The 18,042-nt window shown below is 45.5% G+C and overlaps 1 protein-coding gene across 4 annotated transcripts in view; it reads right to left on the bottom strand.

Annotated features, from left to right (window-relative positions):
* The window catches only part of HNF4A (hepatocyte nuclear factor 4 alpha), a 199,420-nt gene that overhangs the window by 35,176 nt on the left and 146,202 nt on the right, over positions 1 to 18,042 (bottom strand). For all 4 annotated transcript variants that reach the window (XR_013263594.1, XM_077460219.1, XM_077460218.1 and 1 more), the window contains exons 2-3: positions 12,491 to 12,665; positions 5,451 to 5,545 (exon numbers count right to left, since the gene is read on the bottom strand). Coding sequence is in view for 3 of the 4 variants with exons in the window: in XM_077460219.1 (XP_077316345.1) it covers positions 5,451 to 5,545; positions 12,491 to 12,665 (270 nt within the window). In the remaining variant the exon portion in view is untranslated. The remainder of the gene's footprint in view (positions 1 to 5,450; positions 5,546 to 12,490; positions 12,666 to 18,042) is intronic.

Here is an 18,042-nt window from a genome sequence, read left to right as displayed (position 1 = left end):
AGAGTGAAATTGAATGGGCGGCCCAAGAAAAGCATGACCTTCGCCTAAGATCACTGGTGTTTCCTTCAAGACACACATTGGACTTGGATAATTTAATACGTTCTTTTTGCTTTCCTTATTATTTGCCCTCTATGGGCATGAATGCATACCTAAGCCCTTGTACACACGGTCGTAGATTCCGACGGAATGTGTCCTATCGGACCGTTTTGTCAGATATTCCGACTGTGTGTGGTCTCCATCGGACTGTTTCCGTCGGAATATCCGACGGACCAAGTTTTCCAACTTGCCGATAAAATTTTCCGACAAAATGCTCCGGACATACTCCGATCATGTGTAGCCTTCTCCGACGGACAAAGTGCCACGCATGCTCAGATCAAATTCCTAGACCAAAGCTATTGGCTACTAGCCTGAACGTAGTCCCATCGTAACAAAATAACGTCATCACGTTATTTGCAATTGGATTTTCCAATAATTTAGTCCGACCGTGTGTATGCAACATCACTTCCGGACCTCTTCCGGAATTAATCCGTCGGAATTACTCCGACAGATTTGGTTGTCGGAATCTCTGACCGTGTATACAAGGGCTAAGAGATAGATTGTCAAAGATACATTCTCACATCTAATAATTTTGGAAATCTTTGAACCAATAGGAGATAAGGAGCTACCATGTGGAGCCATTGCCAGAACAGAGACCTGCAGCCTATAGTACAGTGGCCCCACTGTACTTGACCATTAAAGTGTATATTCAGCCAAAAGAAGAAAGGTTAGATCATTGGTAAGGTTTTTACTGCTATTTGGGGCTTCTTTGGGGAAGTTTTATCTCACTGTCCAAGTAAAAACAGTGTCACCATGATCGGAAGTAAGGGTAATTCTCCAACCGGGACACAGCCACAAAACCATTTCTTGTGTGTCTCTGTCTTCCCTTTTGCTCATGATGAAAGTATTGTAACTGTCGAGGACATTCCCTTACCCAATTTCCTGTTCATGGCCTTAGAGACAGCAAATCACACCTTCCAGTGATTCTAAACTTTCACCCTTTATCCAAAAGTGAAAAAAAGTTGAAGTAACACTTAAACAAAAATATTGAGCGAACATTCTCAATTTTAGGCTGGGTTCACACTGCTGCGGCAGCGAGAACCGGATGTGATTCGCACCGCACTGCAGTGCAAATCACATCCGATCTCTGTGCGATGCGAGTTCAGCCATACAGATAGTATGGCTGAATTCGCATAGCACCCGCCACAAACTCACACAGGACCCTTTTTTTGGTCCGCAGCAGAATCGGATCGCATGGGTGTTCACACCATGCGATCCGATTCCTGTCCGAGTTTGCAGATCGCACTGCGATATGCAAACTGATCTGGGGGTGTCATTAAGGTTTCACTGACACTCCCAGCAGTCCGCATAGGGCAGTGTGAACTGCCGGCGGGAGGCTTGCGATGCGGGAACCCGCCGCGGATTCGCGGCATTCCCGTATCGCTTCAGTGTGAACCCAGCCTTATTCTGCTTTGTCACATCGGGACATATAACATGGCAATCATGTATCCTGGCTGTTTATGGAGAATGTATTGTGACAATCCCATGTAGAGAAGACTTTTATACTTCACTATGGTACCAAAGTGTCCAAACCATTTACAAACCTTGGGATTTATGATGTGGTAGTGAGTCTAGAACACTACATGTCACACGGTATAATAATGGCTTCCACCAGAAGGGAAGACATGATGACCCCTAGCTCACCAGGCTCACAAACAGGATTATTGCTCTGTGAAGTGAACCGGACATCCAAGGTCACCAGGAGAAAGAAGCTGGGTGAACTCCAATCATCTTTAATCTGGGAAAAAACTCCAGGGTCAGAATGTGACTACCAACACAGCAGTCTGCACACATTATGGGCCAAAACATCCAATCTGAAACCCTCTTGTAGATAGTTTGAACACAATCATATAATATTTCTTAAGAAGTGATGAGGCACCACACATTTCTTATGGTTCTTTGCTGAGTGTCCTGACGGCTCAACTCTCCTGCTTTGCCTAGCCACTGAAGGCCAAAAATGACCTGATAAAAAAGTCAACTGTAAACGTCCATATAGACACAGAAAAGTTATACAGTGCCATGAGTGGAGAGTTAAGGATGGATCTAAAGGGGCATAACAAGTTTTTTCTGACTGGCATAGGCACTTGGTATCACCCTGAGAATTAGCCATACATTATACAATATTCTTTACCAAAACCATATAATATGGAGGTCAAACCTAAACACTTTTAATTTGTAGGCAGTCAGGTAGGCCCTTGCACTACACAGTTAAAGGTAAATCTAAATGAAATTGAAAAAGAAAGTTGAAGAATGTATGCCCAGCCTTAGGGATTCATAGACGGCCCAATTATTGCTAGCCTGAAAATCTGGAGAATACCATCCATGGCAAGCTTGATAGATTCTAACCCAGTGGTTCTCAGCCTTACTAGTGCCGTGAACCCTTGATAAAATTTCCCAAGTTGTGGGGACCACTAACAGTAAAATAATTTTGTAGCGTGGGTAGTCAGTACCCAAGGCAAGACAAGTCATTTGCGCCCGTAACCCATGGACATTTAGCGCTGCCTGAGTCCCTTCCACTCATAGAGTATTAAATCCCCTTATGGTACATTTTAGGACGTTCTGTCTTTGTTCTCCTTTCTTTCCCTTTTCTCTCTCTCTATGCTAATTTCTTGTTTTTTTCCCTCCATCCCTCTCTCTAGCCGTCTTTCTTGTTCTTTTATTCTTTCTCTCCCTTTTTTACTTTGTTTCTCCCCCTATTTTCCTCTCTCTTCCACGTATTCTCTAATTTATTCCTTCTCTTACTCCTTGGTAAGGGGGGTGAGTGGCAGTGCTGGTGGGGAGTTGAGATGAGTGGCAGTGCTGGTGGGAAGTTGGGATGAGTGGCAGTGCTGGTGGGGAGTTGGGATGAGTGGCAGTGCTGGTGGGGAGTTGGGATGAGTGGCAGTGCTGGTGGGGAGCTGGGATCAGTGGCAGTGCTGGTGGGGAGTTGGGATGAGTGGCAGTGCTGGTGGGGAGTTGGGATGAGTGGCAGTGCTGGTGGGGATTTGGGATGAGTGGCAGTGCTGGTGGGGAGTTGGGATGAGTGGCAGTGCTGGTGGGGAGTTGGGATGAGTGGCAGTGCTGGTGGGGAGTTGGGATGAGTGGCAGTGCTGGTGGGGAGTTGGGATGAGTGGCAGTGCTGGTGGAGAGTTGGGATCAGTGGCAGTGCTGGTGGGGAGTTGGGATGAGTGGCAGTGCTGGAGGAGAGTTGGGATGAGTGGCAGTGCTGGTGGGGAGTTGGGATCAGTGGCAGTGCTGGTGGGGAGTTGAGGTGAGTGGCAGTGCTGGTGGGAAGTTGGGATCAGTGGCAGTGCTGGTGGGGAGTTGGGATGAGTGGCAGTGCTGGTGGGGAGTTGGGATGAGTGGCAGTGCTGGTGGGGAGTTGGGATGAGTGGCAGTGCTGGTGGGGAGTTGGGATGAGTGGCAGTGCTGGTGGGGAGTTGGGATGAGTGGCAGTGCTGGTGGGAAGTTGGGATCAGTGGCAGTGCTGGTGGGGAGTTGGGATGAGTGGCAGTGCTGGTGGGGATTTGGGATGAGTGGCAGTGCTGGAGGGGAGTTGGGATGAGTGACAGTGCTGGAGGGGAGTTGGGATGAGTGGCAGTGCTGGTGGGGAGTTGGGATGAGTGGCAGTGCTGGTGGGGAGTTGGGATGAGTGGCAGTGCTGGTGGAGAGTTGGGATCAGTGGCAGTGCTGGTGGGGAGTTGGGATGAGTGGCAGTGCTGGAGGAGAGTTGGGATGAGTGGCAGTGCTGGTGGGGAGTTGGGATCAGTGGCAGTGCTGGTGGGGAGTTGGGATCAGTGGCAGTGCTGGTGGGGAGTTGGGGTGAGTGGCAGTGCTGGTGGGAAGTTGGGATCAGTGGCAGTGCTGGTGGGGAGTTGGGATGAGTGGCAGTGCTGGTGGGGAGTTGGGATCAGTGGCAGTGCTGGTGGGGAGTTGGGATGAGTGGCAGTGCTGGAGGGGAGTTGGGATCAGTGGCAGTGCTGGTGGGGAGTTGGGATGAGTGGCAGTGCTGGTGGGGAGTTGGGATGAGTGGCAGTGCTGGAGGGGAGTTGGGATCAGTGGCAGTGCTGGTGGGGAGTTGGGATCAGTGGCAGTGCTGGTGGGGAGTTGGGGTGAGTGGCAGTGCTGGTGGGAAGTTGGGATCAGTGGCAGTGCTGGTGGGGAGTTGGGATGAGTGGCAGTGCTGGTGGGGAGTTGGGATCAGTGGCAGTGCTGGTGGGGAGTTGGGATGAGTGGCAGTGCTGGAGGGGAGTTGGGATCAGTGGCAGTGCTGGTGGGGAGTTGGGATGAGTGGCAGTGCTGGTGGGGAGTTGGGATGAGTGGCAGTGCTGGAGGGGAGTTGGGATCAGTGGCAGTGCTGGTGGGGAGTTGGGATGAGTGGCAGTGCTGGTGGGGAGTTGGGATGAGTGGCAGTGCTGGAGGGGAGTTGGGATCAGTGGCAGTGCTGGTGGGGAGTTGGGATGAGTGGCAGTGCTGGAGGGGAGTTGGGATCAGTGGCAGTGCTGGTGGGGAGTTGGGATCAGTGGCAGTGCTGGTGGGGAGTTGGGATCAGTGGCAGTGCTGGTGGGGAGTTAGGATGAGTGGCAGTGCTGGTGGGGAGTTGGGATGAGTGGCAGTGCTGGTGGGGAGTTGGGATGAGTGGCAGTGCTGGAGGGGAGTTGGGATCAGTGGCAATGCTGGGAGGAGATCTGATCAGCCAGCGTAGGTGCTCTTGATCAAGGTCATCTGCTGATCTGAGAACTGTAGTGGGGACTTTTAATGGCAGCTATATTCACATGTAGTGTTACTCACTGTGTCTCCGGGTACACTGTGTGACTTTGTGGTGTCTCGCAGCAGTGACACTTATGCCTAAATCAGGAGATGGGGTCTCTTACAGCCCCTCCAACTTCACATTACTCACCAGTCAGCTGATCTCTAGTCTCTGCCCACCCGGCCATGCTGTGAACTGAATGGGCGGCTGCGAAGAGGCTGAGTGGGTGGCCACGGGCTCCAGGGACAGCCCTGCTGGGCGGCCGCGAAAAGAGTGGGAGAGCAGCGCGGGCTTCAGGAACAGCCCAGGATTCGGTGACCCCTGGCAAATCATCATTCGACCCCCAGGTTGAGAACCACTGTTCTAACCAAAACGCTGATGGTCAGATGACTACCAAACTAAAAGAGTCAATACAATTGAGATCTGGTTAATAGTGGAGGAATCTAAGTAGGACTAAAGTAAAAAGTAAAGGTCATTCTTCAAAACTACATTGGGACCTTCATGAGAAAGATGGCTGTACTCTTCCCTAACTTTGTTTTTTTACAGCATTATGACTATGAGGTTACAGGACAATTTTAAATAGAAACAAAATGATGGGGATGGTGTTTCAGGAATGGCACCTCACCTTCTTTCTTCATACCAGCCCGGAAACATTTCTTTAATCTGCAGTAACGACACTGATTCCTTTTGTCTTTATCGACCACGCACTGTCTGCTGAACCTGAAATGATAAGCACTGTCATGTTTCACATGCCTTGTGATTTGCCTTTAAATGTTATATGTGTTATTTCGTTCCTGGTCCCTCCCTTTCCTGTATCTCAGCTTATTCTGTATAGTTAGCCCCGCCCTTTGTTCATTCTCCCAGTAATGCATTTCAGCACACATGTGAACTGGATCACATTATGATCTGTTGACCTATCTGATGTTCATTGTTGTAAGATCCTCACAGTTTATGGATTAAACTTCACAAGATCAACAAGGTGTCGTCTGGATCGAGTCACTGTCTGCTTATCCAAATAAGATTGGGGTTATCAACATCTCAACACAACTAACTGTAAGTTACGGAGTTCCCACTTTTAATGCTTAGATTGGAGAGGCAGAACAAGCACAGAATGAGATGTGCGTATATTTAAAGCCTGGTGCTGAACCATACAAATTTCGATCTATCTATGGCCAGCTTTACACATTGATTGGATCATGCTTTTACTACTCTATTATGTAAGGATGATAAGCAATAGCAAAATAGCTTCAATTACCTTAAGCTACCCAAATACGGGTCACATTTCAGCCAATTCCTGCTGAATTGGCCAAAGCGTGGTGGCCCTACAAGTACCAGACAGCTGGAAAAATTAAAAAATTTAGAAAAAAATTATCCGAGGAATGGTGACGGCAAACTATCAGATGAGATGAACTCAATGTTCAGTAGCACCGATGTATTTGGACGACCATGGGTGTCAGGGCTGCCTGAAAACAATAGGCAGCAATGGAGATTCTGACACCCGTGCCGATGAGAACACAGCTGGACTCCCGAGTTCTTAAGAGTCCAAGATTTTAAAAGAAAGACAGAACGTGAATTAGTGTAGTGGTGAATTCTGTAAGCTATAGGCATGAGAACTGTGAGTAACCCAATAAGACATATATAGTGTTTACTAGAAACGCCATGATGGAAAAAACCTCCAAACCCTTCAATACTCTCTGTTATGTCCCGTACACACGATATGAAAATCGGACAAAAAATACAGCTTTCGACGCGATCCTACGATAATCGGACATAACATACAAAGCCATTCACAACTCTGCCCTGAGCTACATCACCAATCTTGTTACATCGTTAGTAAGGTTGAATAAAGACACCAGTCCATCCTAAGTGAGTGTCTACAATTGTCCCTATTCCTGTACATTGTACACTCACATCAGTCCCTACACCCTCAAGGAGCCCACAATCCAAGGTCCCCATTCATATACTAGGGCCAATTTTTGGACAGAAGCCAATTAACCTACCTGCGTGTCTTTGGAGTGAGGGAGGAAACCCACGCAGGCACAGGGAGAACATGCAAACTCCAGGCAGGTAGTGTCATGGTTGGGATATGAACCAGCAACCCTTCTTTACTGCTAGGCGAGAGTGCTAACCACTACACCACTGTGCTGCTTGTCTCCAAATATCACCCAAATTGTCCCCTCTGCTCTTCTCATGCCCCCCTACTCTCAAGCTCTCTCCTCCTCCCATGCTCGTCTCCAGGGCCTGTCTCATCCTCTGGAACTTGCTACCTCCACCGGTCCGGCTATCCCCTACTCTCGCTACCTTCAGGCGATCCCTGAAAACTCATCCCTTCAGGAAAGCCTATCATGTCTCCAACTAATCTCCTACCACTTTCATCAGCTCATTCCCCACAGTTACAACCTTTTGTTCCACCTGCCCCACCCTATTAGATTGTAAGCTTTTCTGAGCAAGGCCTTCTTAATCCTCTTGTATTTTATTGTATTATAACTGTATTGGGTCCTTTTTATATTGTAAAGCGCTGCGTAAACTGTTGGCGCTATATAAATCCTGTATAAAAATAATAATAAGAATAATAGTACAGAGCTTTCAAGAGCTGATCACGACAATTCATCCGATATTATTAGACCGGACAAGCATGAAAATTGTCCTCGTACGATACCAGATCGTACGATTTTTGTTTAGTCAGTGCAGTTGTCGTCCAAAAAAATACAAGACAAAAACACTACAAAACATGACATCATTTCCAACTTTTTTTTCTGCCGTATGAGAATTTACGTGACTTTAGTAACCTATTCAATTTCTACTTGCGACTATTACCGTATATACTCGAGTATAAGCCGAGATTTTCAGCCTCTTTTTTGAGGCTGAAAGTGCCCCCCTCGGCTTATACTCGAGTCATCGCTGTCTGCCTGCTCGATCAGCGTGTCGAGCAGACAGACAGCGGCCATTCTGATTCAAAAGCCGCGCCTCCGGCTCCGCCTTCGCCTGTGATAGGCGGAACACTGAATTTCCCAGCAGCCTGTGTTCCGCCTATCACCGACATCGTCTCATCCTCGTACTACGGACGAGGATGAGACGATGTCCGTGATAGGCGGAACACAGGCTGCTGGGAAATTGTGTTCCGCCTATCACAGACAGGGAGGCGCGGCATTTGAACAGGGGAATGGGCGCAGACGAAGAGCGGTGATCCTGGGACGGGACCGGACGGAGGCTCGGCTCGGGACGGGACGGGACCGGACGGAGTCTCGGGACGGGACGGGATCGGACCGGACGGAGGCTCGGGACGGGACCGGACGGAGGCTCGGGACGGGACGGGACCGGACGGAGGCTCGGGACCGGACGGAGGCTCAGGACACAGGTAGGCTGGACACACAAGGCCACACACACACACACACACACACACACACACACACACACACACACACACACACACACACACACACACACACACACACACACACACACCGGGATGGATGGATGGATGGATGGACACACACACAGGGATGGATGGATGGATGGACACACACACACACAGGGATGGATGGATGGATGGACACACACACAGGGATGGATGGATGGACACACACACACAGGGATGGATGGACACACACAGGGATGGATGGATGGATGGACACACACACAGGGATGGACAGGCATATCTCACCCTCGGCTTATACACGAGTCAATAGGTTTCCCAGTTTTTTGGGGGTAAATTGGGGGCCTCGGCTTATACTCGGGTCGGCCTATACTCGAGTATATACGGTAAGTGAAAAAAGTCAAAAAAAAAAAAGTACGAGCCATAAGTCATGGTGAAAGTGTGAAGGGGTGGGGGGGGGGGGGGGGGGCTAGAGCTACTTGTTTGGATTGGTAATAACAATTGGAATCAACTGTCAATCAGCAAGGTGCTAGACCACGCTTTGGGAACTGTTTTTTATTTTCCTTTGGAATGAAAAAAGGCCAACGTGCTCTCGGATTACTTTGAAAACACATCCAGGATCCTCATCATTATGGGAACAAAGTGAGGATTTAATGTGGAAGAGAAGGCACACCGCTAACTACACCGCTGAAATGATAGCAGCCTTACCTGTCTAAAAATGGATAAAGATAATATGGATATATATAGATATATGGATAATAAAGACCGCTCACTGCTGCTCTCTCTCCTTGTACGGAGTGACTGGTCTTCTCATTTTCAGGCAGCATTATAGTGGGTGGAGTCTGCTGGGTCCCTCCCATAGCTCTACCCTCTGCACAGGCTATGTACACAATTGAATAACGTTTCAATCCGTTATTTACATAAATTCGTTTAGTTAAGTTTGTTTCATTTGATTCATTCATTTTCTGAATTAGTATTGTTTATTCGTTTTCAAATCGATTCAATTTTTTTTCAATTCGAACTCGGATCGATTCAAAATGCTTTCGAACCCATTTTTCAAAGAGAATAAAATAGAATAGAAAATAAAGGAATAGAATAGAAAAAAATAGAACAGAATAGAAAAGGATAAATAAAAGAATAGAGTAAAACAGAACAAAATAGGATAGAAAAGAATGGAATTAAAAAAAAAAACAATAGAATAGAAAAAAAATAACCATTTTCCAAAATTCAAATAGAATCCATTTTGAATTTGACTAGAATAGAAAAGAATAGAGTAGAATAGAATAGAATAGAAAATAACACAATAGTATAGAAAAAAAACAACAGAATAGAATAGAATAGAATGAATATGACCATCTTCCTATTGTAATCTATTCTGTTCTATACTATTGAAATTCAAATTGATTCTATATGAATTTGGGGAAATGGTTATATTCTTTCTATTCTAATCTATTCTATTTTTTTAAATTATACTAGTTTTTTATTTGTTTATTCTATTCTTTTCTATTCCATTATTTTATTTTCTATTCTATTCTTTTCTATTCTATTATACTATTCTATATTTACTATTCAAATTTATTGTATTCTAAATTCAAATTTCGGAATATGGTTATATCCTTTCTATTCTATTGTTTTTTTCTATACTATTTTGTTATTTTCTATTCTATTCTAATCTATTCTTTTCTATTCAAATTCGATTTGATTCTATTTGAATTTTGGGAAATGGTTATATTCTTTTTATTGTTTTTTTTTAATTCTATGCTTTTCTATACTATTATCGTCTATTCTATTCTATCGTCTATTCTATTCTAATCTTTTTTACAATCTATTATTTTCTATTCTATTATTTTCTTATGTATTCAAATTCAAATTTATTCTATTTGAAATTTTAATTTCAGAAGATGGTTATATTCTATGTTATTCTATTCTATTCTATTTGTTTCTATTCTAGTGTATTCTGTTATTTTATTTTCTATTCTATTTTGTTCTACTCTATGATCCTCTATTCTTTTATTTTCTGTTATATTAATTTCTAGTCTATTATTTTTTTTCTATTCTACTCCTTTATTTTCTATTCTATTCTATTCTCTTTGGAAACTGGAAAACGATTTGAATTCGAAAACTTTGAATTTTAAAACTATTCGAATTTGAAAACTATTCAAATATGAAAAGTATGTAACTGTCCTGAGTAATGTGCAGTGGTGCTGGAGCGTACAGGGGGAGGGGGGGGGGGTTTTCTTTTTTCTGTTTGGATGCACACGCCGGTGGCGGTGTATCGAGTGGGGGGAGAGGGAGGGTTATTTGGTTGTTCCCTGATTGTTTGACTCAGGGTTTTTTTTTGTAATAATCAGCCTGGGTATGCCCAATAGGCTGTAGGTTGTTCTATTGTTTACTTGCAAATTAATAAAAATAATAAAAAAAAAAAAAAAAATATATGAAAAGTATTCGAAAGCGATTCAAAATCAAATTTCGTCCAAATTTTTTATTTATTTTTTGTCATTTCGGATTAGTTTAAATTGGATACTATTGTCATTCGGAAATTCGGATACATCCGAATTTACGAAAAAACGTAAATTCATCCGAATTGCAATTTGGAACTAAACTTACTGCGCATGTCTAATGTACAGTACAGTAACGGCATCATTGCTATAAAAGGTCTGCCAGTTCCCAGAACACAACCAGTGGAGACGCGCAGCGCGACTCACGCATGCGCAGTAGGGAACCGAGTAGTGAAGCCGCAACGCTTCACTTCCTGATTCCCTGACAGAGGATGGCGGCGGGGGCAACCGAGAGACGAGCGATTACTCATCCTCTGCTGCCGACATCGTGGGCACCCTGGACAGGTAAGTGTCCATTTATTAAAAGTCAGCAGCTGCAATATTTGTAGCTGCTGGCTTTTAATATTTTTTTTGACGGTGGAGCTCCGCTTTAAGGCAGGCCATACACTCGGAAATTTTCTTTCCTTCAACCACAGTCAGTGTTGATGGGAAAATCCCTCCTGCTGTGCTATTGTACCCTGACAGCGGGAGGTTTCCCAGCCATCAGAATACAATGATCACTGCTGGTGGCTATAGCCACAGGTAGTGATAAAAAACTGACAGGCTGGTTGTACTGAAGCCTGCCCATAGATGGATTGAAATCCTGTTGAAATGGCTAAATTTCGATCTTTCAAAGCTAATATAACAACAAACTGCAGTATTAGTTAACCAGTTCCCGACCAGCACACGCTGATGTACGTAGACAGAATGACACAGGCAGGCATATTGGCGTACAGGTACGTCCAATCTTCAATGCCGCCCTGCCATCCCGCGCTGGTCGGGACCCCCGTGAGTCCGGTCGCGGGACCCGCGGACTCGATCGCTGCGGGCATCCCCGCGATCGCCTCACGGGACGGCTGAATGGAGGAAATGCCGTGTAAACAGCATTTCTCCATTCTGCCTAGCAACTAGTGACGCTGATCTCTGCTCCATGTGATTGGAGCAGGGATCAGTGTTCACTAAATGAAAGCCCAACCCCCCCACAGTTAGTAACACACCCCTAGGAACACTTAACCCCTACACTGCCACCCACTGGTTAACCCCTTCACTGCCAGTGTCATTTACACAGGAATCACTGCATTTATATAGCAGTGATTACTGTATAAATGACAATGGTCCCAAAAATGTGTCAAAAATGTCCGATGGGTCCCCCACAATGTCGCAGTCACAATAAAAATCGCTGATCGCCACCATTACTAGTAAAAAAATAAATAATAAAAAATAATAAAAAATGATTAATAAAAATGCTATAAAACTATCCCTATTTTGTAAACGCTATAACTTTTGCGCAAACCAATCAATAATCGCTTATTGCGATTTTTTTTTACCAAAAATATGTAGAAGAATACGTATCACCCTAAACTGAGGGAAAAAAATGTTTTTTTTATATATTTTTGGGGGATATTTATTATAACAAAAAGTAAAAAATAATGCGTTTTTTTCAAAATTGTCGCTCTATTTTTGTTTATAGCGCAAAAAATAAAAACCGCAGGGGTGATCAAATACCACCAAAAGAAAGCTCTATTTGTGGGAAAAAAAGGAAGTCAATTTTGTTTGGGAGCCACGTCGCACAACCGCGCAATTGTCAGTTAAAGCGACGCAGTGCCGAATCGCAAAAAGTGGTCTGGTCTTTGACCAGCAAAATGGTCTGTAAGTGGGTAAAATGTAATGACTACAAAATAGGAATAAAGGGGGGGGGGAGTTAATATTTGCCTGTTATATATAGCGAGAGTGCAGGGGAAGTCCACTTACCTGCAGGAATACATGTGGTTCTTCCTGACGCTCCTCCTGAAAAAACCCTTGCATCCATCACAGCTGGACGCCCCGTAATGTTTCCCCGTCGCTCTGTCACCGCAGATGGCACACAAAGAGTTAACCCCAATACCGCTTGCTGCGCTGATACCGGTCACTTCTGATGGTGAAGTATCTGTGGAGGATACAGAAAAGGGAAACTTCTGTTAAGCATGTCATATACACAACGATTGTAGGTATAATACCCTGCTGTGTCGGTCAACAATAACGTGAAAAATGCATAAACCAATCAGATCTCAGTTTCAAGGAAAGGTGAATTTTAATGTGTTGATCACATCCAATACGATTGTACACTCACCTTTAGATATACCAACTACACTGGCTTTATTAGGGTTAAGAGCTGGGCTTTTTTTTCAGCAGGAACGTGAGGGAACGCAGTTCCGGCACCTCCTGTACTGGTTGGCAAGGGGTGCTGGGGTGCGCTGGAGGGTCTATTGATGCTGGGATCTATTTTTATGGAGGAAGGGGGTCTATTATTGCTGGGGAGATCTTCTGTTGCTCATTGGGAATCTATTGTTGCTGGGGGTCAGTCTTATGTTGCTGGGGGGGGGGGGTCAATTGTTGCTGGGAGGGAGGGGTCTTTGTTGCTGGAGGGTCTATTGATGCTGGCTGCTGGGGAATCTATTGTTGCTGGAGGGGATCTATTTTTGCAGGGGGGGGGTCTATTGTTGCTGGGGAGGTCTATTGTTGCTGGTGGGGGATCTATTTTTCCTAGGGGTGGGTCCTATGTTGCAGGGAGTCAATTGTTGGTCTACTGATGCTGGCTGTTGGGGGTCCGTTGTTGCTGGGGTATATCTTCTGTTGCTAGATCTATTTTACTGCCTTTCTTGTTGTCATTAACAAATTCCATATAAAATACTTAGCACCACAAAATGATACTTGGCTCTGTATTCTTTAAAAGGGGTGGTACACGGAGGTGGGTAAGGGGGTGGAACCAAGGAATGGTGCTCACAGGTGGGTAGGGGGTGGAGTCCAGGGCTGACTCAGAATGGAGGAGTTCCTGCACCTATTCTCTTAAGCCCTGGTTCAGAGTGACATTGTAGTGGCTGGTTAACATGAGATTTATCCCTTCACCATTCTTGACCACTAACTGCCAGACCAACCCCATACTCCATCCAACCCATACCATTAAATGCCATTAATGGAGACCACACCATAATTGGAGTAAAATATGTCCGTAACAGCCTCTTTATTAACAAATCAACTTAAATTAACATAAACCAAAAACCCATCAGTCACTAATCGCGTTGGTCTTTGCAGGAACCCCAAGCTAATGTATGTCCAAGAATGCACTGTGGTACCTTTACTATAATAGGCCTCCAGCCGAAATACTGGCTCGTAGACAACCCACTGACCGCAGTGCACCCATTAACCAATTCCAGCTAAACCACCGTTAATTGGAATACACCAGAGGGACCCATACCACCAATGGCTCCCAAACCCTTCGCTATACAAGGTTTCTCCAATTTGCCAGCAAAGACCAACACCCGTCACAGTGCACAAGGGGAAGACTTTACCCTTGAGTGCCCCTCCACACCCTCAAAGCTCTTTGAATACAAGCTCTCTGCAACGTAGGGCCCACAAATCAATTCCCACCGTATTGAGGTGTACCCCCCCCCCCCCCTGAAGGTATCGGCAAGTATCCGTTTCCAGTTCCAAATGCTGGATAACCAGGCCCCCCATTCCGAACTATAAAACTGCCTACATCCCTATTGACCTTCTTGCGGGCCTTATTGAGATGCTCCACTGACCTAGCCAAATGCCAAGTCGTCCGAGCAATGATGTCGGACGGCGCGACGAGCATGTCCGGGAAGGCCATACGGAGCCGCAGGAAATCAAATTTTATATCACGTGTGATATCCAACATGGATCTCAGTCTCGCTATTTATTTATTTTTCTCGCTCCGGGCCTCACTTAATGACAACTGCCTCAACTGTAATCAATGGGTCGCAAATGAAGCTACAGTCAACAAATCGGTTACATATCTTGCTATCAAGCAAATGCAGTTCCTTGTGTGTAGGTGGGCATAGCTCCCAACTGTCCACGAATTCGAGGGACTGTCCCTGATTTGGAGCAATGTCCCTCTGTCCCTCTTTCCTCCTCATTTGTCCCTCATTTTGGGCTGTATTACAGATCTGTTAGAGACGAGTGACAAGCAAATAAAAAAATAAAAACAACAGTAGTCCATTATTGAATCTGATAGGAACAAATTTCAAAGTGTTGAATTCGCTCCTGGATGAGAAATGTCGCAACTAGCCTTATACGCATGCACTTGTTAAAGGTAATCCAGAAGTAGAACATTCAGGCTGGGCTCACACTATTGCGAATTGGATGTAAGATTCCCAGCATCCAATTCGCATGTCGGGACTGTCTCTCTTTAGAACCGGTTCACACAGCTCCAGGACAGCTACGGAATGAATTGTAAAGGGGCCCTGTGCGTCTTTTGGTCCGTTTTAGGTCCGAATTCAGTCAAAAATTCGGAACTGAAATCGGACCTGAAACGGAGAACCCAGCCTCGTTTTACGAAAATCAAGACATTGCCAAGTTCAAAATTAGTCGAGTCCATGAAGGCTCCATTGAATGGTTGGATGAGCAATTTTTATTCTTTATCATCCAAATGTTTGAATGAAATTCTACAGGTGTAAGGGCAGCTTGAGGTGGCATTGATGATGGACTACTGTTGTTTTTATTTTTTTATTTGCTTGTCACTCGTCTCTAACAGATCTGTAATACAGACTAAAATGAGTGACAAATGAGGAGGATAGAGGGACAGAGGGACATTGCTCCAAATCAGGGACAGTCGCGAGTTAAACTGTGGGAGGTACCTGGTAAGCCCCACCCACTGCAGACTGCATGTACAGAACTACAGGAGGGGGCGGAGACAAGACCAGTCTCCCTGTACAAGGAGAGAGAGCAGCAGTGAGCGGTCTTTATTACACACAGGATCACTGCACAGATCTGGAAGAAATACACAAAGCACACCAAGATTCAATAGGAATACACAGCTCCTAGACAATATTCATTTGGGATCACTCTAGACAACTATTTCTATTTACTAAACTAGGACTCAAAACAGAAGATTGTGGCTGAGAAGTGCAGCCCTGTACTGTATTCTTAGGAAAGTGATAAATGTCACCTTTCTAACTCTTGTGTCATCCTATAGGCCATAAATCACCAACATTGATGTGGAAACAATAGATCACACCCAACTCTCCCCTCCACTCCCTGTACACCCCTCACCGCAGAGATTGTATGATATTAGATCTACAGGAAAAGACAATCACGGCAATGATCCGTGTCCATTTCACATACTATCTGGCTGCAAATATTAGTCTGTAGGATAAGTTTATCAGTCAGCATTGTCTGGACCACTCAGCAGTAACTTTCTCTGGAAAGTAAACTCCCGATGAGTTCATGGGGAAACTGAAATGCTAAGGTACGTCTAAATTTATACAAACTCAAGATCATTTACTGACAAACTCAAGACAAAACTTTTTTAGGTTAGTGGATAATGGGGAAGAAGTATAACCCCATTAGAGTATTCCTCTCACATGCACCGTGTTGTCACAGGGACAGGAAGTGAGAAAAAAACCTTCCCAGCCAGGTGATCACCTGATAGGTAATCCATAGACATGTGCAGAGTAAAATATTTCGTTTCGGAATTTCGTTTTCGTCTGAAAACTTAATTTATTTAGTTACTCCCGAAATTCGTTTTTATTTATTTCGTTTTTCGTTCAAAAATTGCATTCGTCCGAAAATCCACATGAATCACGGTCGAATCTGTCTTTGAAGGCTTATGGTGTCTGTCGAATGTATAAAGAAGATTCGACGGAGCTAGTATATAGCATACTTTAGAACCCTATTAAAGTCTATGGGACTCCAACGTTCAAAATCTAAAGTGCTCATTTTAAAGGCTAATTTGCAAGTTACTGTCCTAAAAAGTGTTTGGGGACCCGGGTCCTGCCCCAGGGGACATGGATCAATGCAAAAAAAAGTTTTAAAAACGGCCGTTTTTTCGGGAGCAGTGATTTTAATAATGATTAAAGTGAAACAATAAAAGTGTAATATTCCTTTAAATTTCGTAGGGGGGGGTTGTCTATAGTATGCCTGTGAAGGGGCGCATGTTTCCCGTGCTTAGAACTGTCCCTGCACAAAGTGTCATTTCGCAAGGAAAAAAAGTCCTTTAAAATCACTCGCAGCTATTATGAATTGTCGGCTCCCGTAATACAGAGAACACTCATTGAAAGTCATTGATAAAAAAATAAATAAATAAATAAATAAAAAAAGCGTGGGGGTCCTCCAAATTCAATTACCAGGCCCTTCAGGTCTGGTATGGATATTAAGGGGAACCCTGCCTCAAATTTAAGAAAAAATTTGACGTGGGGTTCCCCCTAAATATCCATAACCAGACCCTTCAGGTCTGGTATGGATATTAAGGGGAACCCCGCGTCAAATTAAAAAAAAAATTGATGTGGGGTTCCCCCTAAAAATCCATACCAGACCCTTTATCCGAGCACGCAACCTGGCAGGCCGCAGGAAAAGAGGGGGGGGACGAGAGAGCGCCCCCCCTCCCTCCTGAACCGTACCAGGCCACATGCCCTCAACATTGGGAGGATGCTTTGGGGGTCTGTGACCCCTCAAAGCACCTTGTCCCCATGTTGATGAGGACAAGGGCCTCATCCCCACAACCCTGGCCGGTGGTTGTGGAGGTCTGCGGGCGGGGGGCTTATCAGAATCTGGAAGCCCCCTTTAACAAGGGGACCCCCAGATCCCGGCCCCCCCTGTTTGAAATGGTAAGGGGGTACAAAAGTACCCCTACCATTTCACAAAGAAAGTGTAAAAAATGGTTAAATAAAACAAACACACTTTTGAAAAATTCCTTTATTAAAAATAAAAAAATAAAAAAAAGATTCCAGCGGCGGTAATCCACTCTTGCTATCCAGCGACGGACGATCATCTCTCCAGCGATGTCTCATCTCATCCAGCGCAGCGATCCATCCTTCTGTCTCCGTGGAGGAGACACTGCAAGGATTCCGGCGGCTGACGTTTCTTATATACGGAGGGCGGGGCCACCCGTCACCTGACCCCGCCCCCCTCTGACGCAAGGGGAAACCCGGGGTTCCCCGTGACGTATAGGTGACCCCGCCCCCCTCTGATGTAACGGAAACCTGCCTGTGTTACATCAGAGGGGTGCGGGGCACCCATACGTCACAGGGAACCCCGGTACTTTTGTACCCCCTTACCATTTCAAACAGGGGGGGGGGCCGGGATCTGGGGGTCCCCTTGTTAAAGGGGGCTTCCAGATTCTGATAAGCCCCCCGCCCGCAGACCTCCACAACCACCGGCCAGGGTTGTGGGGATGAGGCCCTTGTCTTCATCAACATGGGGACAGGGTGCTTTGAGGGGTCACAGACCCCCAAAGCATCCTCCCAATGTTGAGGGCATGTGGCCTGGTACGGTTCAGGAGGGAGGGGGGGCCGCTCTCTCGTCCC

This window comes from Lithobates pipiens, unplaced genomic scaffold (assembly GCF_037356315.1).
Source record: "Lithobates pipiens isolate NorthernLeopardFrog02 unplaced genomic scaffold, aLitPip1_a1.2 Scaffold_28, whole genome shotgun sequence".
Classification (NCBI taxonomy): domain Eukaryota; kingdom Metazoa; phylum Chordata; class Amphibia; order Anura; family Ranidae; genus Lithobates; species Lithobates pipiens.
This window is presented reverse-complemented; position numbering and strand designations above follow the sequence as displayed.